Raw genomic sequence first — 25,651 nt, 5'->3', positions numbered from 1 at the left:
CTCCAGGGACAGCAGGGATGCAGCCAGATGACCGCTGGTGACTCGGCCTGGGGTAATCAGCACGTTTATGGTGGGTGGGCAGGAAGAAATGGGGGGCTCAGGACATGGCACCAGCTCTGGGCTAGAGTCTGGGGGTCACCGACAATCAGGGGGACCATAGGGAGCCATTTTGGGCCTCATGTCCCCAACCCCCCAACCAATTTCTCCAGTTGGTTCTAAAGACAAAGGAGCCTCAGCTGGAGCCACCTCACTGGCTGCGTGGCCTTGAGGGAGAGCCTGGCCTCCTATCTGCAGCCCGAGAATAAGATGTCTCCAGCTGCTGGGGCCGCAGGCTCAAGTGGGAGGCTGTGCGCCCAGCGTGTGGCTTGTTGATAGGCCCTTATCTGCCTGTGTCTTTCGCCATGTTGACATCCTTGGACATGAGGTCAAGACTGCTTTACCACAAAGGGAAACCGAGTCTGCACCACGGGGACCGGGGGAGATCAGGGAGGAGCCCGAGGGTGGAGCTGGGAGGGCTCTGGGCTGAGCCTCCTCAGCTCCCAAACATGGGATGAAACCCACATGCTTAGGACACGAAAGAGGTTCCAGAAACTTCTGTTGGCTAACTGCCCACCTCCTGTACCTCCATGCCAATAAGGGTGTCGTCCTCACCGTGACAAAGAGGAAGAAGCTGGCTTAAGGGACAGTGACATTGCCAGGCATGAGCAGAGGAGAGCTGCGAATTCCATATCCTGCCATGACTCCCCTGTTCCCCAGCAGTGCCGGCCCCTTCCTAGTCGCTCCCTTTATCCTGTTCCTTCTGAGGCTCAGGGCAGGAAGTTCTCCCAACCTGCATCCACCCCACAGTGAGTCCTGATGCCGGGCTGCGAGTCCAGGGCTCTGCTCGGGATCCAGGAAAGCTTCCCGGAGGAGTCGACTACGAGGGGTCTTGATGGATGAACAGGAGTTTCATAGGCAGAGAGGTGTGTGTGTGTGTGTGTGTGTGTGTGTGTGTGTGCAGGAGGAATTGCTCACTTGATTTTACAAGCACTTTCCCACCCTCTGGGGACCTCAGGGGACCTTGAACAGGACTCAGCCACAGGCCTGCATTCTGAGCCTACACTGCTACCGTTCAGCACATGAGAGGCACTTAAGTGGAAAGTACAGGAGCTAAGGCCATTTGCTGTTCCATGGGCACTGGGGAGCCACAGCAGGTTCCGAGCAGGGGAGAGAGGGCACGGGATCTAAGGAGCCTGCCCAGGGCTCCAAGAGTTTGCAAGAACTGATTCATCAATTGATTGGCTGGAGGTCTCACCTGGTGAGCTGGGTGCAGTAGAATACCGGGGGCAGGAGGGATGGAGACAGAGAGGACAGAGACGGAGGAGGAGAGGGAGGGGAGATGGAGAGACACGGAGGGTCACTGAAAGGCAGAGGTGATGAGAGAGGGGGCAGAGAGAGGTGGGGGCAATGCGGGAGGGCTTCCCGGGGTGGTGGCTAGAAATGGGACAGAGGCCTGACCCTAAAACCCAGAGGCAGGACCCAGAGAGAAGGACAAAGGGGACTCCCACTTCTGGGCCCAGGACTGGACACCCACCCACACAGCCGCCTCACTTTTCCCAGTGACAGCCAGGGACACTGGGGCCACCTGGTGCACCCCCACCCCAGGCCCTGCCGCCACAGGTCCTCTGGGCCCACATGGTGCCCTCCTGCCCACGCGGGACCAGGACCTGGGTCACCAGGTTAAAAATGGAAACTGCCCGGGCCTCTTCTTTCTCCCTCCTTTGAGAAAATCCTAGGCCCAAATAAGGCGAGGGCTGCGGGCGCCGGGTGAGCTGGCCAAGTCCTCCCGACGAGCGAGTGGCGGCTGGCCCGGCCGGCCGGGCTTGGGCCTCCTCCAAGACTCGCCCTGCAGGAGGGCGGGCGCACCCCGATCCTATAAGGCCCTCTCCTGCACCCTGCCGCTCACTCACCCTGCCCCAGCCTGCAGCCCGCCACAGCCCCCGTGCCCACGCCCCCGCAGCCCAACCATGGAGGCCATCAAGAAGAAGATGCAGATGCTGAAGCTGGACAAGGAGAATGCCATCGACAGGGCCGAGCAGGCCGAGGCGGACAAGAAAGCCGCCGAGGACAAGTGTAAGCAGGTGAGTGGCCTCGGCTGGCTGGGCTGCACCGGGCTGCCCAGCGCCCTCTCTGTGCCCACTCTGCAGTCCAAGTGCGGTAGGTGCTGGGGCTGAGGGTGGAGGTCACAGGAATTTTGTACCTGAGTGCCGGGGTGGGGCCCGGGCTGATGCTCTAGCAGAGACAGAGGGGACCACTGTCTTCCTTGGGAGGGTGTCCCTGGGTTGGGAATCAGGAGTGACCAGACACGGCCTCAACAGGGCCAGCGGGAGCCCAGGGAGCTGGAGAGGGAAGGTGCTGCAGGGCAGGGGCTGTGTGTGTGAGTGTGTGTATGTGTGTGTGCGCTCGAACACCTCTGTGTGCCTGTGCATATTTGTGCATGGGAGCATCTGTGTGTGTGTGTGCTAGTGTGTGCCCATGGGGACGTTTCTGTATTCACGTATTTGTGTGTGCTTGAACGTTTCTCTGTGGGTTGTGTGTTTGCATGTGAGCATTCTGGGGTGTGTGTGTGTGTGGGCAGGCGGAGGTGTGTGCGAGGACCGGTCAGTGTGTGGCCTGTGGTGTGTGGTGTGGGGCTGTGGACAGTGGGAGGCGGGCTGTGTGTCCCGTGCGAACGTTGGCTTGATAGTAACTGAGTGGGCATGGAGGTGACCGTGTGTGTGTGTGTGTGTGTGTGTGTGTGTGTGTGTGTGTGTGTGTACGCGCGGGGGCTGACTGAGCTTCTGTCGGGATGTGTGTCTGGGTGACTGGTTTTCGGGAGGACGTGGTGTTGACATGTGAGTCTTTTCCTTTGTCTTTTTAATTGTTCTTTTATTCATTTTTACGTGGTGCTGAGGATGGGCCCGGTGCCTCTCTGTGACAGGCAGGCGCTCTGTCCCTGAGCCACCACCCAGCCCCTGAGATGTCTCTGTGCGTGTGCGTGGAGAGGAGGGGATGGCTGAGCAGTGCGTGACATGGGGACCCTGTGCCTGTGTCTCGCGGGGCCCAGGGCTCCTGTCACGTGCCGTGTGTGGGGAGCGGCTGGGGGCCTGGGCCAGGGCCGGAGAGCTGAGGAGCCCCGCCTGGCTGTGTATCCCAGCGTGTCCTGCTGTCCCGGGGACAGGGGGTGATGGCCGAGGCAGAGCCACGCAGAGCCAGAGCTCCAGGGAGGAGACCCCAGGAGACCCCCACGACAGGGGTCACGGGGAGCTCATGGGGGCTCAGTGGACGGGGCTGGGTTGAGCCAAGGCTGGGGCTTGGGGTGGAGCAAGAGTCACTTGTCCCGTCTGGACAGGGGGATGGCAGAAGGAAGGAAGGGGCTTGTGCCCTCCGGGTGCCCTTCCTCAGGGCTGTGCCATCCCGGGCCACCTGCTGGGCCCTTGGGATGGTGCAGGGCTTCAGATAAGCCCCCGTAGTCCCCCAGGGCGGCCACACCAGGTGCCCAGGCCCGGTTCATATCCTCAGTTTGGTCACTGGGTGCCCTCACCTCCCAGTGCCTAGGTGGCACCTGTGTCAGGTGGGGACGTCACTGGGGCCTTTCTGGCTGATGGGAGGATCAGAGGTGACTGTGCAGGTGGAGGCCTTGGCCGGGTGCCTGGAGCCGAGGAAGGGCTCGACACATATGGGACTATATCCTGCCCCGCCCTGCTTCCTCTTTGGCCCTCCCCACCCCCCAGTTCCTAGGGCAGCCCCGAGTGACACATCCATGTGGGCCAACTCCACCCCAGTGTTCCCGGCCACACTCCTTTCCCTCTTCCCAGGGCCCCTCCCTGGCAAACACAGACCCGTCCTGCCTGGGCCCCGGCCTGCCGGCTGGTCTCCATCAACCTTTAGCCTCATCATGGGCGGCTTAGCCAGGGAGCCTGTGGCTCCAGTTCTCACTAAGGTGTGGGTGACTGATACAGAGGCAGCCACGAGCTCAGAAGGGAAGGTCCCTCTAAGCCTCTAGCCCGCTGTCTGACCCTGGAGGTGGACACGGTGCTGCAGTCTCTGGCTGGATTTTATTCTTTCTTTTGTTATTATTTTGTTATTATTATTATTTTGTACAAGGGGTTGAACTCAGACTGAGCCACATCCCCCGCCCTTCTTTTGTTTTGAGACAGGGTCTCACTGAGTTGCTTAGGGCCTCGCTAAGTTGCTGAGACTGGCTTTGAACTCGTGATCCTGCCTCAGCCTCCGGAGCCGCTGGAATCCTCCTGGTGGCAGATGAGTTTTCCAAGGGCCAGGCATGGAATCCAAGGTCCCAGAGCCCCAAGGCGGAAGCCAGAGCCCCACAGGGCCAGTGGTCCACCCTGCCTGGAAACGGAGCCGGTGGCCAGGGGTCACCTTGCCTAGCCTGCCCTCTGCTCCAGGAAGCCAGGGAGAAAGCACCTGGGACCACCCAACCCTCAGGGACAAGGAGCAAAGTCCCGATTCCCATCCCTGCTGTCCAGTGGGAACAGGACGTGGGAGGCCAGCCTGCCTGCTTCCTGCCCACTCCCCTCCCAGGGCAGTGACATCCGCCACCATAGGCCTTTGACCCCACATCCTGCCTCAGCCTGGCCCTAAGGCCCCATTTACATGGACTAAAGTTGCTTCATGACCCTCTGGGCCATTTCACAGGCTGGAAAACTGAGTCCCAGGAAGGTCAGCAACTTGCCGGGCAGGGCTGCAGGCCCCAGCACGTGTTCCGTGGGAGGAACTGGGTCAGAAGGAAGGGCCCGTCCACAGTTCCTTTCACTGGGTCATTCAACAACTCTCCTGCAGTGTTCTGGGGAGGTGGTTCCAGGGAGCCCTAGGCTGGGGGACGGGGCGCGGGGGGTAGGGCAGGAGTCCCCGGCAGAAGGTGGGGAGCCGTGGGCACAGCTCGGCCCGCAGTCCAACAAGCGGGTAGTTTTGCTGTTGTTGTTTTTTAATATTTTTTTTAGCTGTCAATGGACCTTTATTTTATTATTTGTGTGTGGAGCTGAGAATCGGACCCAGGGCCTCACACATGCCAGGCAGGCGCTCTGCCCCTGGGCCCCAGCCCCCGAGCTACTTTAACAGAGTGGGACTCCCACCCCCGCTGGACACTCTCGTTCCCCTTTCAGACTCGACTTGCCCTTCTGGAACGGGACCGAGGGAGACGGCATTTGTAACACGCCTGGGACACTCTGAGATGCTCAGCAGCCTCCCACCCACCCTCTGGTAGTCCCAGGAGCTCTTGTCCAAATGTCCTCAGAGCCACCTTCTCACCCCGGGAACCCAGTGTGCCTTGTCTGAACCCATGTTTGGACCCCTCCCCCACACCGGCCAGGCACACAGTCGGTGCCCAGTAAATGCTGTGATCCAGAAGGGAGACAGGGGTTGCTGGGTCAGGACTGATCTGTGAAGTGTCTTTAAGGAAACTGGCTTAGGGTTGGGGCTGGGCCAGGGCTCAGGGGCAGAGCGCTGGCCTGGCACGCGGGAGGCACTGGGTTTGATCCTCAGCTGCACAAAGAAAAACCTTAAATACACAAAACAAAGGTGCTGTGTCCCTGTGCAACTAAAAAGATGAAAAAGAAAATTGTCTCGTTTTCTCCATGAAGGCAGAAGTTCAAAAGCCAGGGTGGTGAGAGGCCACCAGGTCAGAGAGGAAAAGTGAGGTCAGAAAAGGGAACAGGGGTCACATAGCTGGGCCTTGGAGTCAGTCCTTACCTGGAGTTAAAGGACAAAACCTGCAGACCCTGACTTTGGTCTGAGTTGCTGCTGGCACTGGGATGGGCCCTGTCACCTTCCTGTGACTATGAATATCTTTGTAGGGGTGGGGGGGTCCCTGGTGACTTTAAGCAGACCCATCCGTCCCTGCTCTGGGCTAGAGACCCTCACAGGGTACCTCAGTGACCTGAGCTGAAGCCCCAGCAGCAGGACTCCCGAAGGCTCTCAGGGTGGCCCTGTCTAGGGGCAGGACCTTGTAAGAATTCACGCCAGTGTGCACACACACACACTCACTCCTGCACATGCTCACACCCACACGGCACCTTACCTCTTGGGGGAGAGTGGGATCAGCCGGCTCCAGAAGTCTCAAGCACAGGAGCCTTTATGATCCACCCTTTGGGGGAAGGGAGAGAAGCCAGTTGGGGAGGAAGGGAGGACAGCCCGGCTGGCGTGGGGGACGGGACAGCAGCTGGGTCTCAGCCCCGGGAGCTCTAACAACACGCAGAGCCACGGCCATGCTTCCTCACAGTCTGGAGGCTGGGAGTCCAAGGTCAAGGTGCAGGTGTGCTGTTGGGAGGGCTCTTCTGGCTCCTTGACAGCCACCTTCCTGCTGTGTCCTCACATGGAGAGGAACACCGGTCCCCTCCTCTTCTTCTAAGGCCCCTGATCCCGTGTGGGGCTCTACCCTCCAGACCTCACCTCACCCTAATCCAATCGAAAAGGCGCCCACCTCCAAATACCATCCCTTCCAGATTGGGGTCCAAAATACAGGTTTGGGGTGGGGGGACACAAGCATGTAGTCCATAGTGGTTTATGTTCAGAGGAACTGGGTTCCAATTCTGTACTGTGTGACCTAGGAAAAGCCACTTCACCTTTCTGGGCCTCCTCCTGCAAGGAGGACAATGAAGCAGGGTCTTGGGCTGCCTGCTCCCCTAGGAGCATGGACAACAGCAGGGATCGGCCCAGCAGAGACAGCAGTCAGTCAGCCCAGGGGATGGATGAGGCCACCCGGGTCTGGAGGGTGGTGCAGTGTGGGGTCTGAGCTGATTTGAGGGTGTGGTGGAGGTAATGGGGATGGAGGTGATGAGGCCTGTGGTTTGTATCCCCCAGACTCAGGAGCTCCTCAAACTAGGAGCCAGGGAAGACTCTCAAGATAAAGAGAAAGGACTAAAAATTTGGAAAAGAGAGCAGACATTTTAATTAAGATAAACATACACCAAATATGCCACACTGGAAAAGGTTTAACCTGAGCCTTCAAATAAAATGATTTTTGATGGGTTGGTTTCTTCTAGCCAAGCCTCCAAAGTTTAGAAGTTCGGGTGCAGGGTCCAAGCCCTTTGAAGAATTTTGGGAGACAGTCTGAGATTCACTGCCTTGGGCATGGCTAAGGGCAATAGGCATTGGGGAGCCATGGCAGGTTCTGGGCAGGGAAAGGGCAGCCGTTCTCTTTGGAGAGTTTCCCCGGCTTACAATGTGGGGTACAGACCTAGAGAGAGGTAGACTGAGGAGAAAGAGGAGGGGTCCAGGTCCAGAGTATGAGGTTCCCCTTCCTGCTTAACCCACATCACTAGGGGGTTTTGCAAAAGCCTGAAATTGTCACGCAAAACTGAATGAGCAGTGTTTCTGGAAAACCTGTGGGAACACCAATTCTCCAAAAGCTGTAATCGAGTCCCCAGCAGGACCCGGGACCCCAGTGAGGTTAAGAACATTTAGTCCCCAGGACAAGGGAGGGATGCGGAAACCCCTGGGCAGGTCGCATTTCTTGAATGGTGCGTTCTATTGTTATCCCTGTTTTACAGATGAGGAAACCCATGCCCAGAGAGGAGGAGAGCCAGAGGACTTTTGTGGATATGGGGGCCAACCCTGTGCCGCAGGGGCACGGTGGCACCCCAGGCTGATGCGTCCCCGATCTGTCCCCAGGTGGAGGAGGAGCTGACGCACCTCCAGAAGAAACTGAAAGGGACAGAGGATGAGCTGGACAAATACTCGGAGGACCTGAAGGACGCGCAGGAGAAGCTGGAGCTGACGGAGAAGAAAGCCTCCGACGTAAGTGCGCAGTGCTGGGGTGCCCGCGGCAGGGCCGGCAGGAGCCCCAGGGCTGGCCGGGCGGGCAGCGCTGGAGGAAGAGGAGGAGAACCCGTTGGAGAAGGCGGTGCCTCCCGGCGCTTTCTCCAAATAAGTCCCGAAAAGGGGCACTTTCCAGCAGCTGCGGCCAGCGGTGCCGACGTCAGGCCCTCCCCCAGCGGTGCTGACGTCGGCGGCCGGCCCCGGTGATCTCATCGCCTCGACGGCAGCGGGGCCGGGGGGCGGGGAGAGGCGGGGGCGGCCCGGCGCAGGCAAAGGCTGGGGGGCCGGGGCGCGGCTGCTGTAGCTCTCGCCAGAGCCGAGCCGAGCCCAGCCGATCGCCCGCTGCGTGCGCCCCCGCGCCTCCGCGCCATGGCCGGCCTCAACTCCCTGGAGGCGGTGAAACGCAAGATCCAGGCCCTGCAGCAGCAGGCAGACGAGGCGGAGGACCGCGCTCAGGGCCTGCAGCGGGAGCTGGACGGCGAGCGCGAGCGGCGCGAAAAAGTGAGAGCCCCGCGCGCCCCGCGCCCGCACCCCAAGCCGCGCGCTCTCCTTTCTCTCCCGCTCCCGCGCGCCCGGCTGCAGCAGTCACTGCCCGGAGCCCGTCTTGGTGCCCTCCGGCCTGCGGCTCCCCGATCGCAGCCCCGCATCCGCTCCCCGGTCGCCGCCCGCCGAGTCCCCGGTCCTCCGCCGCCATCCTCCCTCTCGGGCTGGGGCCGCGGAGGGGGCGCTGCATCCGGGGCGGGCGAGGCCGGCCGGGCGGGAGATGGGGGGATGGGGCGGAGGGGTGCGCAGCCCCCGCTGGGGAGGTGGAGGAGGGGGTGCGCGGCGCTGGGCTCCGGGTCCGGGCAGGCGCGGAGTCCCCGGCCGAGGGGCTCGGCTACTGGGCCGGGCGGCGGGGCGCGGGGGTGGCAAGGCCGGCTCCCATTGTCTGGGGCTGGGCCGGCCGGCTGGACTTGGGCGGGGGGCGGGGGCGGCGCGCTTTCTCGCTTCCCCGGTGGCTTCTCGGCTCCCGCTGAACTTTCCCAGCCGTTCCCAGGGGCGCGGCGGCGACGTGTCTGCTCCAGGCGGGGGGCGGAAGTGCAGCCCTGAGCCGCCGGCCTTTCTCTCCAGCTGGTCCCTGGGGCAGCCAGGGCCGCGGGACCCCGCCTTCCTCCAGAAGGCCCTTGGAATGTTCGAGAGGGGCCCTCCACCTGTGATCGTTTGAGCACCTACTGTATGCCTCTGCTGCACGTTGGCAGGAGGGAGCCGCAGCACCCCTTCTCCATCCCTGACTGTCCCCAGGTGACTTGGGACCTGGGGACAAATCTGGATCTTAATCCCATCTCAAAGTACTTACCAGCTCTGTGTGGCTGTGGCCCATAGTAGGTGCTCAATTCGTTTTTCTGTCCCTCCAGCCCTGGAAGAGTTCACGGTCTTTAAGAGGAACAATTAAAAAAGTGTGGTTAGCATTCCAGGGGGCTCCTGGGCCGGGCCAGGCTGGGAGGCCGCCTTGGGACTAGGCAGGGTCCTAGAGTTTGTTGGGACTTAGTCAAGGGGTGTGTGGGGCAGGGGTAGTGGAAGCCCGGGGACCTGGGAGCTGGGGGACTGGGACTGGGGGCTCAGGGTGGAGATCCCAGAAAAGGAAAGATCCTGGCCAGGTGGTTGCATGTCCTGGGGCAGTCCAGGCTGGGGCTGGCCCCTTCCCAGGCCCTTCTGTGTTGGCCTGGCTTGCAGCCTCTAATCCTGTAAGGGCTCTCTGGCTGGAAGAGACATTGGAAACCGTGTCAGCCCCCAAACAGTAGCTGGTCTGGCCTCTTTCACACACCAGAGCGTCCTAACCCTTCCTCTGATCTCACCCCAAGGCATCTCACAGGAGGACAATTACTTCTGCTCCAAAATGGCCCTCAGCCCTGAGCCAAGACTTAGGAGTGAGACCGTCTGGTGGGGAGGGTGGATATGTTTGGAAAGTTTGGAGCTTCTTTAAAGTTCACTCTACAGAGCTGCTTCTCCAGGTCTGGAGAGGGAAGCCTGAAGGTGATTGGTGATTCAGGGAAAAGAACTGAGAGAGAGAGGAAAAAAAAACCCCAGTCTCTTGTAGAGAAAGCCAGGAGCCGGCGTGTGGCAGGATTCTGGGCCTGCCTCCCAACAGCTGGTTTCATTTAGATTTTTGTGTGATTAACCGACATCTTCCTGTTTCTTTGCCACATGTATCTAGCAAGCCTCTTTTACCTTATAAGGAAAATCCTTTGTAGAGTGTGGAAGGCTTTGATTGCAGGAAGGGGTGGAGCCCAGGATGACTAGCAGTGACTAGCAGTTTTTCAAAAATCCATATATACGCCTGTGCAGGCAGCACCTACGTGTGTGTGTGCGCGCGTGTGCGCAGCTCAGGGCTCTTGATTTCAGAGCGTGGCTGCTCACTAGTTAATTTTTTAGACAATTTGTGAATCAGGTACCTCTGTGTGATCCTAAAAATCAATTCCTGTGTCTTCAGGATAGGTTTCTTTTGGAGGGAAAGTTCTGGAATTAGCGGTGTTGATTGCACACCTGAAAACCACTGAAGGAAAACAGAAACAAACCCCAGATTCCTCCCCGAGTTGCCGAATGGTGCTGGGCAGACTTAAGAGTCATGCAGTTAAGAGAGATGCCCGCGCTTGGCGTGGGGCTCCGCGATAGTGTTTGCCTAGCATGTGAGAGGCCCTGGGTTCCCTCCCCAGCATCAAAAAAAAAAAAAAAAAAAGACCCCCTCCTCATTGAAAGGTGATTTTTTTTGTTTTGTTTTTGGTGGCAGTGCTGGAGATTGGACCCAGGGCCTCGTGCATGCGAAGCCAACTGAGCGATAGACCCAGCCCCAAAGGGTGGTGTTTCTTTCCTTTTTTTTTTTTTTTTTTTTAATTAATTTTTTTTGTAGTTGTACAGAATGACTTTACTTATTTATTTTTATGTGGTGCTGCGGATTGAACCCAGGGCCTTGCACATGCGAGGCAAGTGCTCTACCGCTGAGCCACCACCCCAGCCAAAAGGTGGTATTTCTAAAGACTGTCCCTCAGCGGTGCTAATCGGCTCTCCACATTGCTGGTTCAGGGGCGCAGGGTCAGAAGCCCCCGTGGGTGTGTCCTTGCTGCGGGGGCTCTGGCCGCAGACCTTCCTGGTTCAGTGACTTCTATTTTCTGATGTATAGACTCCGGCTGGCAGGGCAGGGCGTGGTTCCCAGTCATTTTTATAGTCTTTCCCACTTCAGAGATTTCTTGTCTAGATAGGAAGAAGGTTTGTGGCTTCGCCCCTTGGTTGGCCCTGTGTGACTGTCTCAGCATTCCTTTCCAAGGGTGGCCATGCCCGCCCCACTGGCCTGGCGGAAGTCCCCCTCCCCAGAGGACTAAGGGATGTGGGGCTGGGAAAGCCAGGGCTCCAGGGCTCCATCCCTGACCTGCTCTGAGTCACTGAACAGAACCCTTCCCCTAGCAGGGCCCTTGGTGCCCCCATCTGTAAAACGGGTGAGATGTGAGACTCTAAGCTGCATGGCCCTTCCCACGTGTCGGGGCTGAGCTGGCCAATGCCCTGCAGTGACAGCCCTCGTGGTAGTGCTGTGAGGTCAACAGGCTCTGCGGGAGAGAGGCTCAGAGAGGTGACGCAACCTGCCCCAGGCCACCTGGCTGCGGGTGGCAAGGCCCAGATTCGACCTGGCGCTTTTTGACCCACAGTTCCTGCTTTTACCCCTTGGCCAGGCTTCCTCCTTGGTGGGTGAAAACACCCTGGAAGGCAGGGCAGTAGCAATGTCCAGACACCTCTCCGCGCCTGTGGCCACGTCTTTCCTTTCTGTGCCTTTTTGTCCCATGGTTTCTGCCAGACGCCGTCCAGGACATTTCCAGCTGTGCTGCCCACTGCCACCGCCTTGCTGGTCAGGGCCGGCACGTCGGGCTTCCTTCCGAGTGTGCACGAGTCTTGCGTTCGGGTGTGTGGCGGCAGGGCTTGGTGGGACGTGGTAAGCCAGGTCACCAAGGGCCTGGCCTCCTGGGAGTCCTGCGGTCGGCCCTGGTGACACACTCAGTGTCTTTTTCAGAGGAGAGCCACACCCCGATGGTGGCTCTGTTGTGAGCTGCCTGAAAGACCCACCTGGGGTCCCAGGTCACGGGGTGTGCGCCTCTTATTGTCCCTGTCATTATTATTTCGTGGACGCATGATCTCGCACCTATTGTCCCTCTTCGGTATTGACTGGCCATCCCCTGATTGAGGGGAGGCTGTCTCCTGATGTTTTCGGGGAAGATGTGTCATTTACATTCTCCGGGCAAGAGAGGATGGATTCCTTCTGGGGGGATTCGGGGTGGCCTTTGGGACTCGGTCAGTGGAGGGGAGGCGGGAGCTCTTGCCGGGCGGCTGCTTCTTAACCTGCCCGCACCTGTGACCTCCCCAGGCCGAAGGTGATGTGGCAGCTCTCAACCGACGCATCCAGCTGGTGGAGGAGGAGCTGGACAGGGCCCAGGAACGGCTGGCCACCGCCCTGCAGAAGCTGGAGGAGGCGGAAAAGGCTGCGGATGAGAGCGAGAGGTGAGGACTGGGCCTGGTGGCCTCCGTGAACTGGGGATCACACTGCTGACCTCCCAGAGAAAAGCAAAAAGAGCAGCGGTCAGTTTGCAGAGGGATACTTCCTTAGAAAGCCATGGTACCTCTCTTCAGTGTTCCTGCGACATCGGTTTTCAGGGCAGGGAGAACTGGGTGTGGTGGCTCACACCTGTAATCCCAGCTACTCAGGAGGCTGAGGCAGGAGGATGGCAAGTTTGAGGCCAGCCTCAACTCAGTAAGGCCCTGTCTCAAAATAAAAAGATAAAAGGGGCTGGGCCTAGCTCAGGGTAGTGTGGAGCACTTGCCCAGCATGTCCAAGGCTCTGGGTTTCATCCCTAATGCTGTGCAAAAAGAAGAACGGGAAATGAGGACTGTCAAGGCCATCTGCAGATGTTAACGGGGCGGTGCCAGCTGTGTTTCAGGGACCAGCGCCACTCCCTGATGGCCTTACAACGGATGGGGCCGCCCCCATAGCATTTGCAGCCTCCGGGCCTCCACAGGGTGCTCTGTCCTGGGAGCAGGACCGTCCTCCGGCACGCCTTGGCTCTGGAGGACTGAGGGCAGATTGTGCGGCCCTGGGAGGCAGCGGTCTCTGTGCGGTGGTAAATGGGCTCCTTGTGCGGCAATGGTGTGGGCCGGGCCAGTGGTCACTGCGTCTCTGCCACACGGTCACCAGAATCCTCACTTGACCCGTCCACCAAGAGGGCTTTCCAGTGTGAGCTCCCCGCAGGGTTCATTTCTGATGGGGCTCCTGGTCATGAACCAGCAGGTTCCGTCTGGGGACCCGGGAGGCTGACTGCAGGTTTCGAGGCGGACGCTTCTTCCCCGGCCGTGGCACAGCCAGGGGAGGGAACAGGCCGCCGCGGCCCCTGCTCGCCATGCCTTAGATGGACAGGGTGGCGGCTCAGGCAGCCACAGAGTGACCAGTGTCTAATGGAGAGGCCCTTTCGGTGGTGCCCGGGGCCTGGACTGGCCTCTGCCCGAGCTCGTGGTCACACCTGCTGGACGTCTTACTCAGAGGGCCTCCCCACGCCACACTGAGCCTGGGAAGGTCAAGGCCGCTTGCTTGTCTGCAGCACGTCACCAGAGAGGCCTTGAGCGTCACCCTTGGGGGACGCTGCTGCTTTGGTTAAAAGGATTCTACTCTTGGAGCTGGAGGTCCTTCCCCTGCCCCTTACCACAGGGCCTTGAGCAAGTCACTCCGACCTGAGTCACAGGGGTCTTCCCTCAACAAACATTCCAGCGAGCCCCTCACGTGCCGGGGCCAGGCCTTGTACCCGCGCAGGGCGTTTTGATGGCTGAGCCTGGTGGCGAAGGCCAGAGTGAACGCTTCCTGGACAGAGGGGAGTGGCAAGAATGACACACATCAATGACACGTGTCCTGGTGGGCCTCCTCTCCGGAGTCTGTCACTTATCTGTTCCTCCCCAACTTCCTGGTCAGCCGCGGAGTCGCAGGAAGGACCAGCTGTCCACAGGATGCGTCCTTCCAAGTGCATCCCTGTCATTCAGACCCCTTCATCCTCACCTGATCGGTGCAGGTTGAGTGTCCCTTGTCCCAAATGAGGGGACCAGGGTGTTTGGCATTTCAGATTTTTCGGGTTGGGGATATGGGGTGTACACAGTGACCCGCCACCTTAGGGGTGAGAGCCGGCGCACAGCCTGAAGGCCACTTGACAGTGTTTTCAGCGCCCTGCACTGTGACCTTGGCCGGGAGCTCAGGGGTGGCATTCTCCACTTGTGGCCTCTGTCATTTTATTACATCCTGTCTTGAAACTCTCCATCCCGTGTCCCCTCCGCATAAACACCTCAGCTTGTCACTCAGACAGCCCCTGACCGCCAGGTTCCCACATTGCCCATCCTCGGGGCCTTCTGGCACAGTCCCCCACTCCCTGTCCCTCATGTTCACTGTGGCCTCTCTTCTTACGTACACTCTGTCCCCAACAGCCACGTCCCCTCCTGGAAAGCCTTTTGTGGCCGACCACAGCACTGTCCGTGACTCCTACTCATCTTCCCACAGCCACTGGCAGGGCCCTCTGGTCACGCCGTAGTGACAGCTGTCGTGTGGTGACCACATGCCTCCTTACGTTCCTGAGAAGAGTCTAGAAGGAGTGCACAGACGGGGCCAGACGGCCGCCGGGTTCGGTCCCAGCTCTGCCACTGATTGGCTCTGTGACCTTCTGCGACTCACATGACCTCTGGGCTGGGGTGATGGAGTCACGTGACCTTTGAAATGGGGGTGATGGAGCCACTTCGCGGGGTGGTTGCAGGTCAAGGCAGGCAGCAGAGGGGCCATGGCCGTGAGCTTGGCGGCCGGCAGACGGCTTCATCTCTGCAGCTCCATGACCAGTGGTGCCCGATGACCGCAGGGCAGGAGAGCCCGGGGCGGGGTGGGCGAGCGCACGGCTCATCCTGAGCTTGCTCCTTGCTCATCCTGAGCTCGCTCCTTGCAGGGGAATGAAGGTGATAGAAAACCGCGCCATGAAGGACGAGGAGAAGATGGAGATTCAGGAGATGCAGCTCAAAGAGGCCAAGCACATCGCCGAGGAGGCCGACCGCAAGTACGAGGAGGTGAGCGGGTCCCACAGGGGCAGGAAGCGGGAGGAAATGGTGCTGCCGATAGCAAGGACCGCGGGCCGGAGGAAGCCCCGGGTTAGGACCGCCAGCCTTCTGGGCGCACATCTGTTTTTGCAGTGACAGCCCCTTGGCTAGGAAACTGTACCTTGCACAATGCCAAGAAGTCCTGAGATCACTCGTCCAACTTGGCTGGAGAAGCCAAGGGATCGACTCCCTCACGTGGGTCCGATGTTCTGGCACAGTTTGGCAAAAGCTGCAGATTGTGGCCCCAGCTATGTCCCTGCGGTCCCTCTCTCTCCTACCCCTGGTCCAGCTCTCTCCCCCTCCTCATCTGCCTCACTCCTGGGGCCTGTGCGAGGGTCACGGTTCCCTCTGGGCCCACCATGATGTGAGGGGGACCAGCAGAAAGCCCCTTGGTGCGCATGGCCTGCGTGGCCTGGCCACCTCCTGGGGAGAGCGCTTCCGACTGGACGGTGGGGAGCGGTGGGGATGGGTCTCAGCGGGGCCCTCCTGTCTCTGCAGGTGGCTCGGAAGCTGGTCATCCTGGAGGGCGAGCTGGAGAGGGCAGAGGAGCGTGCGGAGGTGTCTGAACTGTGAGTGGCAGAACGGGACTGCATGGGCCCGCTGGCTCCCTGGGTGGAACCCGAGGGAGGTGGCTGTGCTGGGCGTTGACACTGGCTGGGCCTCTGTGCCAGTGGGCGGGCACCTGCACTCCTGGCTCATCCCTCCTTTTTTTTTTTTTTTTTTTCTTTTGGTGGTGCTGGGGTGGAACCCAGGGCCTGTGCATATGAGGCAAGCGCTCCACCAGCCGAGCGACAGCCCAGCCCTCCTCCCTCCTCTTGCATCCATAGTATCTTTTTTTTTTTTTTTAATATTTTTTATTTGTAGTTGACACAATATCTTTATTTTATTTTTATGTGGTGCTAAGGATCAAACCCAGGGCCTCACACGTGCTAGACGAGCGCTCTACCACTGAGCCATAACCCCAACCCCAGTATCTTGTCTTAATGCCCCGGGAGCATTGCCCACGTCTTCTCTTCCCAGGAAGATACTGGGGAGAGCAGTGAGACAGGTGGTAGCGCAGAAGTCCCATTTTCCCAGCGAGGTCGGCTCAGGGGCTGAGAGTGTAGAGAGCAGGCTGCGCATTAGTGCTTCAGGGCTCTACTCCTGACGTCAGTGTTGGGCCCCTGACACGTTCCTGGCGGGAGGTGAGAAGCTTGACCAGAATCTCACAAGTTGCAACAATCAAAACACTTCCTCCCTTGGCCTTGGATGAGGAATCCAGCTCCAGAGAGCGTCCTGCAGAGCTGAGAGAGATCTGGTTTCACAAACCCATTCCAAGCTTGCTTCCTGGAGTGTCCCGTGTAAGCTCTGCTCGCTGCCCCCCCAGCCCCCACACTCCATCTCATTCTTCCACCTTCCGGAGTCAGCCTCGGTCATCACCAGTTTCACCGTCCTGTTGCCTTGCCCTTGGCGGAAGTCCAGGAGTGCTTCACAAACCCTCCAAGAGCTCCTGGCCCGCCTTGCCTCTGCCCGGTATGATGGGGTTTTGATAAGTACACAGCATCACATCTAGAAAAATCCATTCACATTTTTCCCACATTCCTTCTGGGGGCCCTGGGCAGCGTGGATTGCTCCTTTTGAAAGTTTCCTTTAAAGGAATTGCCTGCAGCTCGGGAAGATAAAACACACACGTTCTTTGTCTCATTGTAGAAAATGTGGGGACCTGGAAGAAGAACTCAAGAATGTCACTAACAATCTGAAATCGCTCGAGGCTGCATCTGAAAAGGTTGGTGGCTGGCTCCAGCTGGAGGGTGACGTGGTAAACTTTGTTCATTTCTTCAGGAACAGGCCAGGGTGTCAGGAATCTGACCTTTACTTGTTAATAGCACCTTGGGTGCCCAGCAGCCAGGGTGGGCCTCTCCAGAACGAGCTGTCAGTGGCTGGATTTCTCCTGACAGGTCTTCTGTGGGGGTCTTAGCACCATCCTTGATTTCCATCTCGTGGTACCTGGTAAGGATCCTCTTAGGAGAATCCGAGCAAAACCAGATAAAAGGAGAGCCGCAGCAGGCCTCGCTCTTGCCTGCGTCCTCCGGTTCCTCCAGATATCCATGATGCAGGTGGAATTGGCTTTTTAGGTTGAAAGTGCCCACAGCAGTCGCTGCAGAGCAGACCCCATGAGGAGCGTTGTCCACCCTTTTTGGTGGCCCAGCCTGATGAGCTCCAGCCTCATCTCTCCCGCAGGCTCCCTCCTGCCACCTTCCAGGTGCGCAGAACTTAAGCTTCATGGACATTCCTTGTCCTCACGTCCCCTCCAGTTCTTTGAAGCAGCTGTTCCCGCAGCCTGCGGTGGCCTCCTTGTCCCCTTTGCCTGATGACCCCGTTCATCCTTTAGATCTCTGCTTACACCTCGCCCCTTCAAAGACGCTTCCGATATCTCAGCCAGGTTATGGGGTTCTCTGCTGTGGAGCCCCACCTGCTTCCATCCCTGGTGTTAGGCTTATCACGTTTACTTAGTCATTTATTTGCGGTGCTAGGGACGGAACCAGGGCCTTGTGTGTGCTCAGCAAACACTCCACTACTGAGCCTCACCCCAGCCCTGTCACATTTATTATAATGACCCAATTGATGTATGCTTTCCTTGCTGGAAGGGACGACATCTATCTTGTTTAGGGCAGGGTCTCCCATACCAGCATGTGACTGGTGGATGTTTGATCCCAGCATATGTAGTGAATAAATGCAGTTCAGTGTGCGAGCCAGATGTGGCCTTAGCCAGGGACAGAGCCGTCGCAGTGATCTTACGCATGGTTTCTGCTCTGGAAGAGCTCAGGATGTAGTAAAGGGAAAGAGACTGATAAAGTTGTAGTTCTCGACAGCATAGTGGCACATGCCTGTAATCCCAGAGGCCTGGGAGGCTGAGCCAGGAGGATGGCGAGTTCAGCCTCAGCAACTTAGCAAGACCCCATCTCAAAATAAAAAACAGGCTGGGGATGTGGCTCAGTGGTTAAGTGCCCCTGAGTTCAGTCCAGAGGGACCTTAGAAATTTAGAAAAAAGTGTCACTGGGGTGACATTTTAAAAGGCATGGCTGGGGTGTGGCTCAGTGGTGGAGCTCCTGCCTAGCGTAAATGAGGCCCTGGGTTCCATCCCCAGCATGGAAGAGGGGAAAAACAAGGGTACCCCTGTGATTCCGGCCAGAAACACAAATTCCAAAGTTGGGCTCAACTCATGGCTTTGTCACTTTATAGCTACGTGACCCTAGACAAATACTTACCTTTCCATGGCCCTTTTGTCATCTGGAAAATGGGACTGAGGATATCTAGCCGTGATGGACGGTGGCAGGACCATGGCAGCAGTTCTTAAATGTTAGTGATATTAACCTGAGATGATTGACATGAAGCCATGGGGAAAGGAGCCTGTCATGCTGGGGACACAGTAAGGGACAAGCACTGGGAGATGAGTACACAGAACCGACTCCCGCAGACTCTGCCTTGGGGGAGCTGGTGGACAGACTTAGGGGCATGCATTCCCAGAGACCCGTGCGCCCCACTCCCTGGGAACATGGGTGGGTGATGAGCTCAGGCCCAGCTCAGGGCCACCTCCCTCCTCCTGAAAGGCGCAGCCTTGGCTTGGCTCCTGAGCGTGCTCTCGTGCGTCAGGCACTCAGTCTTCTCCAAAGAACGGGGACCTGCGTTCCGGTCTGCCTGTGACCCTCTTTTTTTACAAAGCCATGTTTTGGTGTCTCCCGCAGTACTCTGAAAAGGAGGATAAATATGAAGAAGAAATCAAACTTCTGTCTGACAAGCTGAAGGAGGTGAGTGTGGCGCGGCCCCCCAGCTCTGACCCCTGGGCTCCCCGAGCCCTGGTCCTGGTCTGACTCTCCTCTCCTCCAGGCCGAGACCCGCGCTGAATTTGCAGAGAGAACAGTGGCCAAACTGGAAAAGACGATCGACGACCTGGAAGGTATGAAACTGGCATCTAAGAGTATTTGTCCTGCTCCCCCTGCGTGACATATGCAGGGACAGTTGGTGGACAGCTGGGGTGATTCCGCGGGGGCTGAGCTGGGCTTTGTGTCGGTGAAGTGCAGAGGGAGGGAGTCTTTGGAATTTCTTCAACTTGCTCATTTCACAGAGATGCCTGGCATTTTTTGGAAATGCTTTGCATTTTTACGGACTCTCTCCCAGAGAGCTTGAAGCCTATCTCAGTGTAAGAGAAAGGAGATACAGAGGACGGGACCTCAGTCAGTAGACCCTGGTCTGCCAGTCTGGCTGGTGCCCCGCGTAACCCTGTCTGTTAAGGGTTCTAATGTTAAGTTCAGTCCCCTGTTCTTCATGAAATAGCCCGGAATTCCAGAAATGGGGTTAAAACAAAATCTCCAGACTGCCATTCCCCAGCAAGGGGACAAAGCCGTTCTCCGGTCTGTGTGTCCCTGTGTTTGCTTTGGGAAGCGAGGTTTCCATGGAAGGGAGAATGGCGGTTCCCAGTGGAAGCTGTGGGCTGGGTGACATCCCTGGAAATCAGAAATGACTGGGGCCTGCAGCTGTGGGGGCAGCTCTGTCCACTTCTAGTCATATTCCCTTCAGGTTCACTGAGGCTCGTCCCTGCAGAGCCTCACACCACCCATGAATCTCCCGCTGGTTGGCTCCTCCTGTTCATGCTTTTCTCACTTCTTTCCTTCCTCTCGCTGTTCACCTGTGGTCCTCCATTCCCACCGTCGCATCTGTTCCCTGAACCTCTCCTCTGACTCTCCCTGGGGACCTTCACCTCTAGATGAGCTCTATGCCCAGAAGCTCAAGTACAAGGCCATCAGCGAGGAGCTGGACCATGCTCTCAACGACATGACCTCTCTCTGAGCCCGAACAATGCCCAAGTCCGCCCTCCCTCTGTGGGCCTGCGCTCTCGGGGGCTGCTGTCTCCTGGTCTCATCTTTCACGGCTTCTTCTGACGTGTCTGACTCTGAGTGAATAAAGACAGGCCACCCTCGTCTTCCTCCCTCTCCTTTGCATTTCCTCTGCCACCTTTGAGTCGTAGCTGTGTGCCTGTGACCTGCTGGGACAGGCAGTGGGTGGGGGCTCTCACTCACCACGAGGAGCTCATTACAAGAGGGAAAATCAGGCCCACGAGATTCTTTTCTGAAGATGCGAAAACAAAAGCCAGCCTGGACGAGCCCTCCGATGTGGTGTGAGCTAAGTGCATCTGAATGCCAGTCATTTCGCCTCAAATAGAAATTGTTTTGAATGGAGACTCCTCTCTCCAAGCCTCTTGGGCATCTTAACAGAGTGAGCAGAACCTGCGGAAACGCAGGCCTGTGACCAAAACGGGGCCACCTTTGATGGGGTGCGAGCTACGCATTCAAACAGCGGCAGTGGCGTCCTGTCTCCTGGTCCCTCCTCTTCTCATTCGTTCTGTCTGTTATACTCTTGACCTGTCTTCCCCATGTCTCCACTGTCCATGGGACACTGATCCACCTCGGGAGCAAGTTCACCAGTGAAGTTCACCTCTACACGCTGCCCTTAGAAAGCTGACTCACAGGGGGACTGAAGAGCACCCTGGGGGGCGGGAGTGTGGCGCAGGGTAGAGCCGTTGGCTTAGCATGTGTGAGGCCCCAGGTTCTGTTCCCAGCCCCCCACAAAAAAATGAACATCCCACGGGTTGATGGGGCACAAGCCTGTTAATCCCGGCTACTTGGAGGCTGAGGCAGGAGGATTACAAGTTCAAGGTCAGCCTGGGCAACTGCGTGAGACCATATCAAAAAAAGCGGGGGTGGGGCTGGGGAGTCAGCCAGCTACTGTGGCCCAAGCCTGTAATCCCAGCAACTTGGGAGGCTGAGGAAGGAGGAGTGAAAGTTCAAGGCCAGCCTTAGCAATTTAGTGAGGCTCTGTCTCCAAAAGCAGGGCAGGGCATGCGTGCACACATGCGCGCGCGCGCGCACACACACACACACACACACACACACACGAATACAAGTGAGGTGATCATCTCCTGACTCCAGGAGAAGGTGCCTGAGATCCTAAGGTCTGTCCCTTCCCTCTACTTAACCCTAACTCTGGTTAGGCCGTGAAGATGGCCTGTGGGATTAAAAGTTCATGCTTAAAGTGACCAGAACTCAGATTTGCCCAAGACTCAAATTTCAGATAGTTGTTCTCTCCTGCACACCATCTCCTGATACCACCTCAGAGTATCCCGAAACACTGGCACTTTGTCCAGGCCACACCTCCCTGGCTGTCCTTTGAACCTGGAGATGGCATGAAAATCTCCAATTAGATCATCAGTTTTGGGTCACTGTAGCTTGTCCCTCATCCTCTGGTTTTAAAGTCAGATGGGAACTTCTGTCCTGATTCCTTATACTCATCCCCCAGTGGCCCATGTCCTTTACTCCAGCCTCTGTCTTCCGTCCCTTTATCCTGAACCAGTTGCATACCATCAGCTGCCACTGCCTCGCCTGTGCCCTTGAAAGATCAGACGCCAGGGGGTGGTTTGTGTTTGCTCCATTCATTGCTGGGATTTCTCCAGACATGGGTAGCCTCCACCCTTTGAAATAACCACCCACCCTGCCTGTCCAGTCTCTGCCAACCCGCACCTGGGTGGAGCTTCATTCCCAGGGATCAGTGCTGCTACCTGTTGGTCCTCCGTGAGCCTTGTCACAGTTCTAAAGGACAATTAACACTTGAAGGGAAGGCCATTTCATCTCATACCTGATACAGTAAAAACAGAAGCCGGGGAATCCAGGTGCCAGGGTGAAGTGGCTTCGGGGTTTGCAGTGAGATGTGGGTTGAAACCCTCGCCCATCACTTCAGCTGTGCACCCTTGAACAAGCCACGTAGCTTTCCTGCAGGATAAAGGTGCTGGCTCAGTTACTGTGAGGGTTAAATGAGACAGTGGAGACCCTGTAGTCCAGACTGGATAGGCCCAGGTCGCCCTGTCTGAGTCACCCCAGGTCACAGTCGCTTCTTTCCCTTACGTCCCTTATGGAAGGAAAGGTGCCGTAGCAAAGGTGCCCTCTTTTGCAGTCCCTTTATTTTTTTTCTTTCTGAAAATTTCCATGTCGATCATCTCACATTTTAGGAGGTATATTGCTTTTTCTTCAGTATTTTAATGACTCGAGGCTGGTCCCTTATCAGCCATTGTTCAATTGCAAACCAGTCCTCCAGCTCTGGAATTCTTAGTGGGATTTTTTTTTTTCCTTTCTTTTTTTTGGGGGTGGGGTGGGGCGGTACCGGGGACTGAACTCAGGGGCACCCAACCACTGAGTCGCATCCGCATCCCTGTTTTGTATTTTAATTAGAGACAGGGTCTCACTGAGTTGCTTAGCACCTTACTTTTGCTGAGGATGGCTTTGAACTTGTGATCCTCCTGCCTCAGCCACCCAAGCCACTGGAATGTGCCCCACCATTCCCCCCCACCCCCCCACCCCACCCCCGTATCAGTTCAATTACTCAGTAACATTCCTGTCATCTGGCTTAAATTTCAGTTATGAAATTTGACTTTACCTGAGGGTTGCATTTACCTGGGGGTTGGCTCCATTGCTCCGGGTACACAGACGCAATGACATAATTATGCCTGGAATTTAGACAGCCATTCCCAGAAGCTCCACAGGAAAGAGGGGTTACAGGGTCACATTTTCCTACCGTGAGTCAGCCACTCATTAACTGGCATCAGGGGGGGAACTTATAAGCACCCAAAACTAGAACTGATATCTTAAGTTTGTACAGCATTTCTTAAGTTCTGAAGGATCTCTCATTTATTCCCCATGTCACACGCTGAGGTTATTTCCCAGTTTGACATCCGGGGAAGCAGATCTGGAAAGCTAACTCGCTTGCCTCAGTGGTGCAACCAGAGCTTAAATCCAGGTGGTCTGACTCTGGAGTTGCCAGACTTATCAAATAAAAATAAGGACATTGAGTTAAATTTGAATTTCAGACAGGCAAAGCAGTAATATTTTTGGCCTAAGTATATTTCATGAATGTTAGGGATACATTATTTGTGGTTTGTATGAAACTCAGTTTAAGTGGGCACCTTGTATTTTATCTTGCAAATTTGACTTCAATATCTGGTTCTTGGTCCCCATTATTCTGTGGTATTCTGCTTTAATTAAAATAGAGTATTTTCTCTGCTATGATTTGCACTTTGGTAGTTTGAGGTTTAGAGACTTTTGTTTGTTTGTTTCCCCTTTAACAAAGATGCTTGTTAATTCATTTTTCCCTCCCCTCTTGATTCCACCAGAAAAACTTGCCCAGGCCAAAGAAGAGAACGTGGGCCTACATCAGACACTGGATCAGACGCTAAATGAACTTAACTGTATATAACCAGAACCGGAAGAGTCTTGTTCCAACAGAAATTCTAGAGCTCCATGTCTTTCTCTTTTGTAAGAAGTTTCTTTTGTTATTGCATCTTCGCTTTGCTGGGATTTCAAGCAAATTATGAATATGTGACCAAATATTTTGTATCAGAGAAGCTTTGGGCACCAGTTAAATCTAATTCCTCCTTTTTTTTTTTTTTTTTTTTTTATTATTTCCAAATGGCACCAGCTTTCTCAGCTCTTTTATCCTTAAGTTGCATTTATTCCTAAGGTAGGCAGGGTGTTTCATACTGAGCACACTCCCTTCAGATGGAGGGCTTTTGGTTCCTGGGAATATAGTCAGCCCCACACTTTCAAGAACAGGCTCCGATGTCTAGTCATGGGTTGATTTAAGATGCTAACGGGTGTAACTGTTCTGGGTCACTATTGGCCAAGTTACAGGAGGCTAGGGACCATCACAATAAAATGGGTGGGGATTTCCCATCCAGAGCGAAAAAAAGAGCCAATGTGGGAAACCATAAACCACACATAGATAAACCTAGTTGTCCGGGCCCTTCTCCACACTCCACTGTGCAGAATACATATCCTTGGAGCAGTGAGCATGATAGTGCTTGGGAAATAGTCATGATATTTGCCCAGGAATTGCCTGGATAGTCCTTGATGCTATGTTCTACATTTTTCTTTCATTCTAAAGTTGTCCTCTGATGAGCAAGTGTCTTATTCTAATAATGACCCAAGCTTGTCGGCTCTTGGGGCCATACCTGAGCAGGAATACTGTGCAGTACAGTCCTGTTAGGGTCAGCCATATCAAAAAGACTGCTAGCCATCCATAAATTACACAGAAGAGTTTTTTTTTTTTTTTTTTTTTTTTCTGTCAACAAACATGTTGGGCAGAAGGGGTCTCTCTGGCAGCAAAGTAGATGTAGAAAAGTAACTGGCCTGACATCATCTCCATCCTTCAGGGAATGGCAAATTATCCAAGATTTGAATTCCTTCTTTGGGACCAAGTTAATAAAAGACCAAGAAACTCCTGATGAAACTGGATATGGAGAACTTTTAGGCAGGGGCTGCACATTTTGGCTTTGTTTTATTTTTGCTTTCTCGGTTAACATCTCAGAGCTGAAACATTCCACATTTCCCCAACAGTGTGGGGACCAACTTGAGTTTACAATTCTGACTAAATTCACCCTGCTTCCAGCTTATCTGAATTCCCTGCCCCTCACTCCTATTTATTAAGCATCACACTACCCAGGAGATACACTAGCAAATTGTGCAGCTGAATAAAATCCACACTTTTCTTTAGATTCTTGCGACTGTATCATATGTAATAGTATCACTTTTTCTACATTTTGGTCAAATAAATTTTTACATAAATGACAATTTGTGTGAATTTCAAAATGGGTGGGGACATACAACATTTTGGTTTAACAAATGTAAATTAGGTAGAAAGAGAAGGTAATTGTGCCAAGAACTTTTGCGGTATACCATGACTTCATGATAGATTATGATCTCCGTATTGCAGAGTGTGTGCTTAGCCTCAGTTACTCAGAAGCTCCTGTCCTGTGAACCTCAGTCCTGCCTGAGCCAGGTTGTGAAGAATAAGTAGGATTTTAATAGATGTGAGAACAGGGAAGGTGGTTTCTACCGCCTGAGTTCGACAAGTACAAGATCTGCCTGAATAAGGTTTCTGTATGCTTCACAATTAAAGCGAAGCACACGTACAGTTGGAAGGTAGGCTGGGCCCACACTGATGAGAACTTGAACTTCGTATGGTTAGGAGTGGAGAAGCACTGAAGACTGAAGCAAGTAGATCAGAGCAAAACTAGGGAATTCCACTTTGCATGCATTTTCAGGAAGGACTCCGGGGAACAGACAGGAGGGAAAACAAGTTGGGAAAATCAATAATCCACAGTAGTGCCTGCCATGAAATAAAAGGGAACAAGTAAAGAGAAGAAAGTAATTTAAACTTTAGTCAAGTGGGTGGCAGGAAATTTAGAGAAGAGAGTGTCAAGTCACTACTGTTTCACTACCTGATTTGCTCTCTTAGTTTACTCAAAATCTTGGCTTGGGGAGGGGAGGTAAGGAATCAAAGAGAAATGAAAGCCTTTAAAATGTAAATGTAATGTAGATGGCAGGTGTGGGGGAGGTTGAATACAGTATACTTCTCTAAGCCCCCCCTCCCACACCGATACTATATGGAAGTTCCTCCTTTAAGTACCTCTTTTCTCCCTCCCCACCCTGTTGGGTTGTAGTCTAACCTCAGGATCCTGTTTTAATCATCTTTGCACCTCAGCATTTAAGGATCCAGTGTTCCTTAACTGACGGGGCCCAGCTCTTGGGGAGTTCCCAATGCCATCAAGTGTGGGCGGAATACAAGGCGAGTGGAGGACCTGTGAAGGCGGCATACACTAGGGTGAAGTCGTTTTTTTTTTAAACCCAGCTGAGAG

The 25,651-nt window shown here is 55.6% G+C and overlaps 1 protein-coding gene across 4 annotated transcripts; it reads left to right on the top strand.

Moving 5' to 3' along the window:
* Nucleotides 1-1,982: 1,982 nt before the first annotated feature.
* On the top strand, nt 1,983-24,584 carry Tpm4 (tropomyosin 4). Of its 4 annotated transcripts, none has more exons than XM_076846768.2 (9): nt 1,983-2,120; nt 7,651-7,776; nt 12,185-12,318; nt 14,784-14,901; nt 15,430-15,500; nt 16,621-16,696; nt 18,657-18,719; nt 18,799-18,868; nt 19,676-20,214. In XM_076846768.2, exons 1-9 carry the CDS (start codon nt 2,007-2,009, stop codon nt 19,756-19,758), a joined length of 855 nt encoding a protein of 284 aa, XP_076702883.1. In that variant the 5' UTR covers nt 1,983-2,006; the 3' UTR covers nt 19,759-20,214. The 4 variants fall into 4 exon arrangements, with proteins under 4 accessions (XP_076702883.1, XP_076702864.1, XP_076702874.1 ...); XM_076846749.2 differs by lacking the exon at nt 19,676-20,214 and adding an exon at nt 23,129-24,584 and having other exon boundaries at nt 1,992-2,120; XM_076846759.2 differs by lacking the exons at nt 1,983-2,120; nt 7,651-7,776; nt 19,676-20,214 and adding exons at nt 8,058-8,298; nt 23,129-24,584.
* Nucleotides 24,585-25,651: the final 1,067 nt, after the last annotated feature.

The sequence above is a fragment of the Callospermophilus lateralis genome, chromosome 1 (genome assembly GCF_048772815.1).
Source record: "Callospermophilus lateralis isolate mCalLat2 chromosome 1, mCalLat2.hap1, whole genome shotgun sequence".
Lineage (NCBI taxonomy): Eukaryota > Metazoa > Chordata > Mammalia > Rodentia > Sciuridae > Callospermophilus > Callospermophilus lateralis.
The sequence above is the reverse complement of the archived record's forward strand: the minus strand, read 5'-3'. Positions and strand labels throughout refer to the sequence as shown.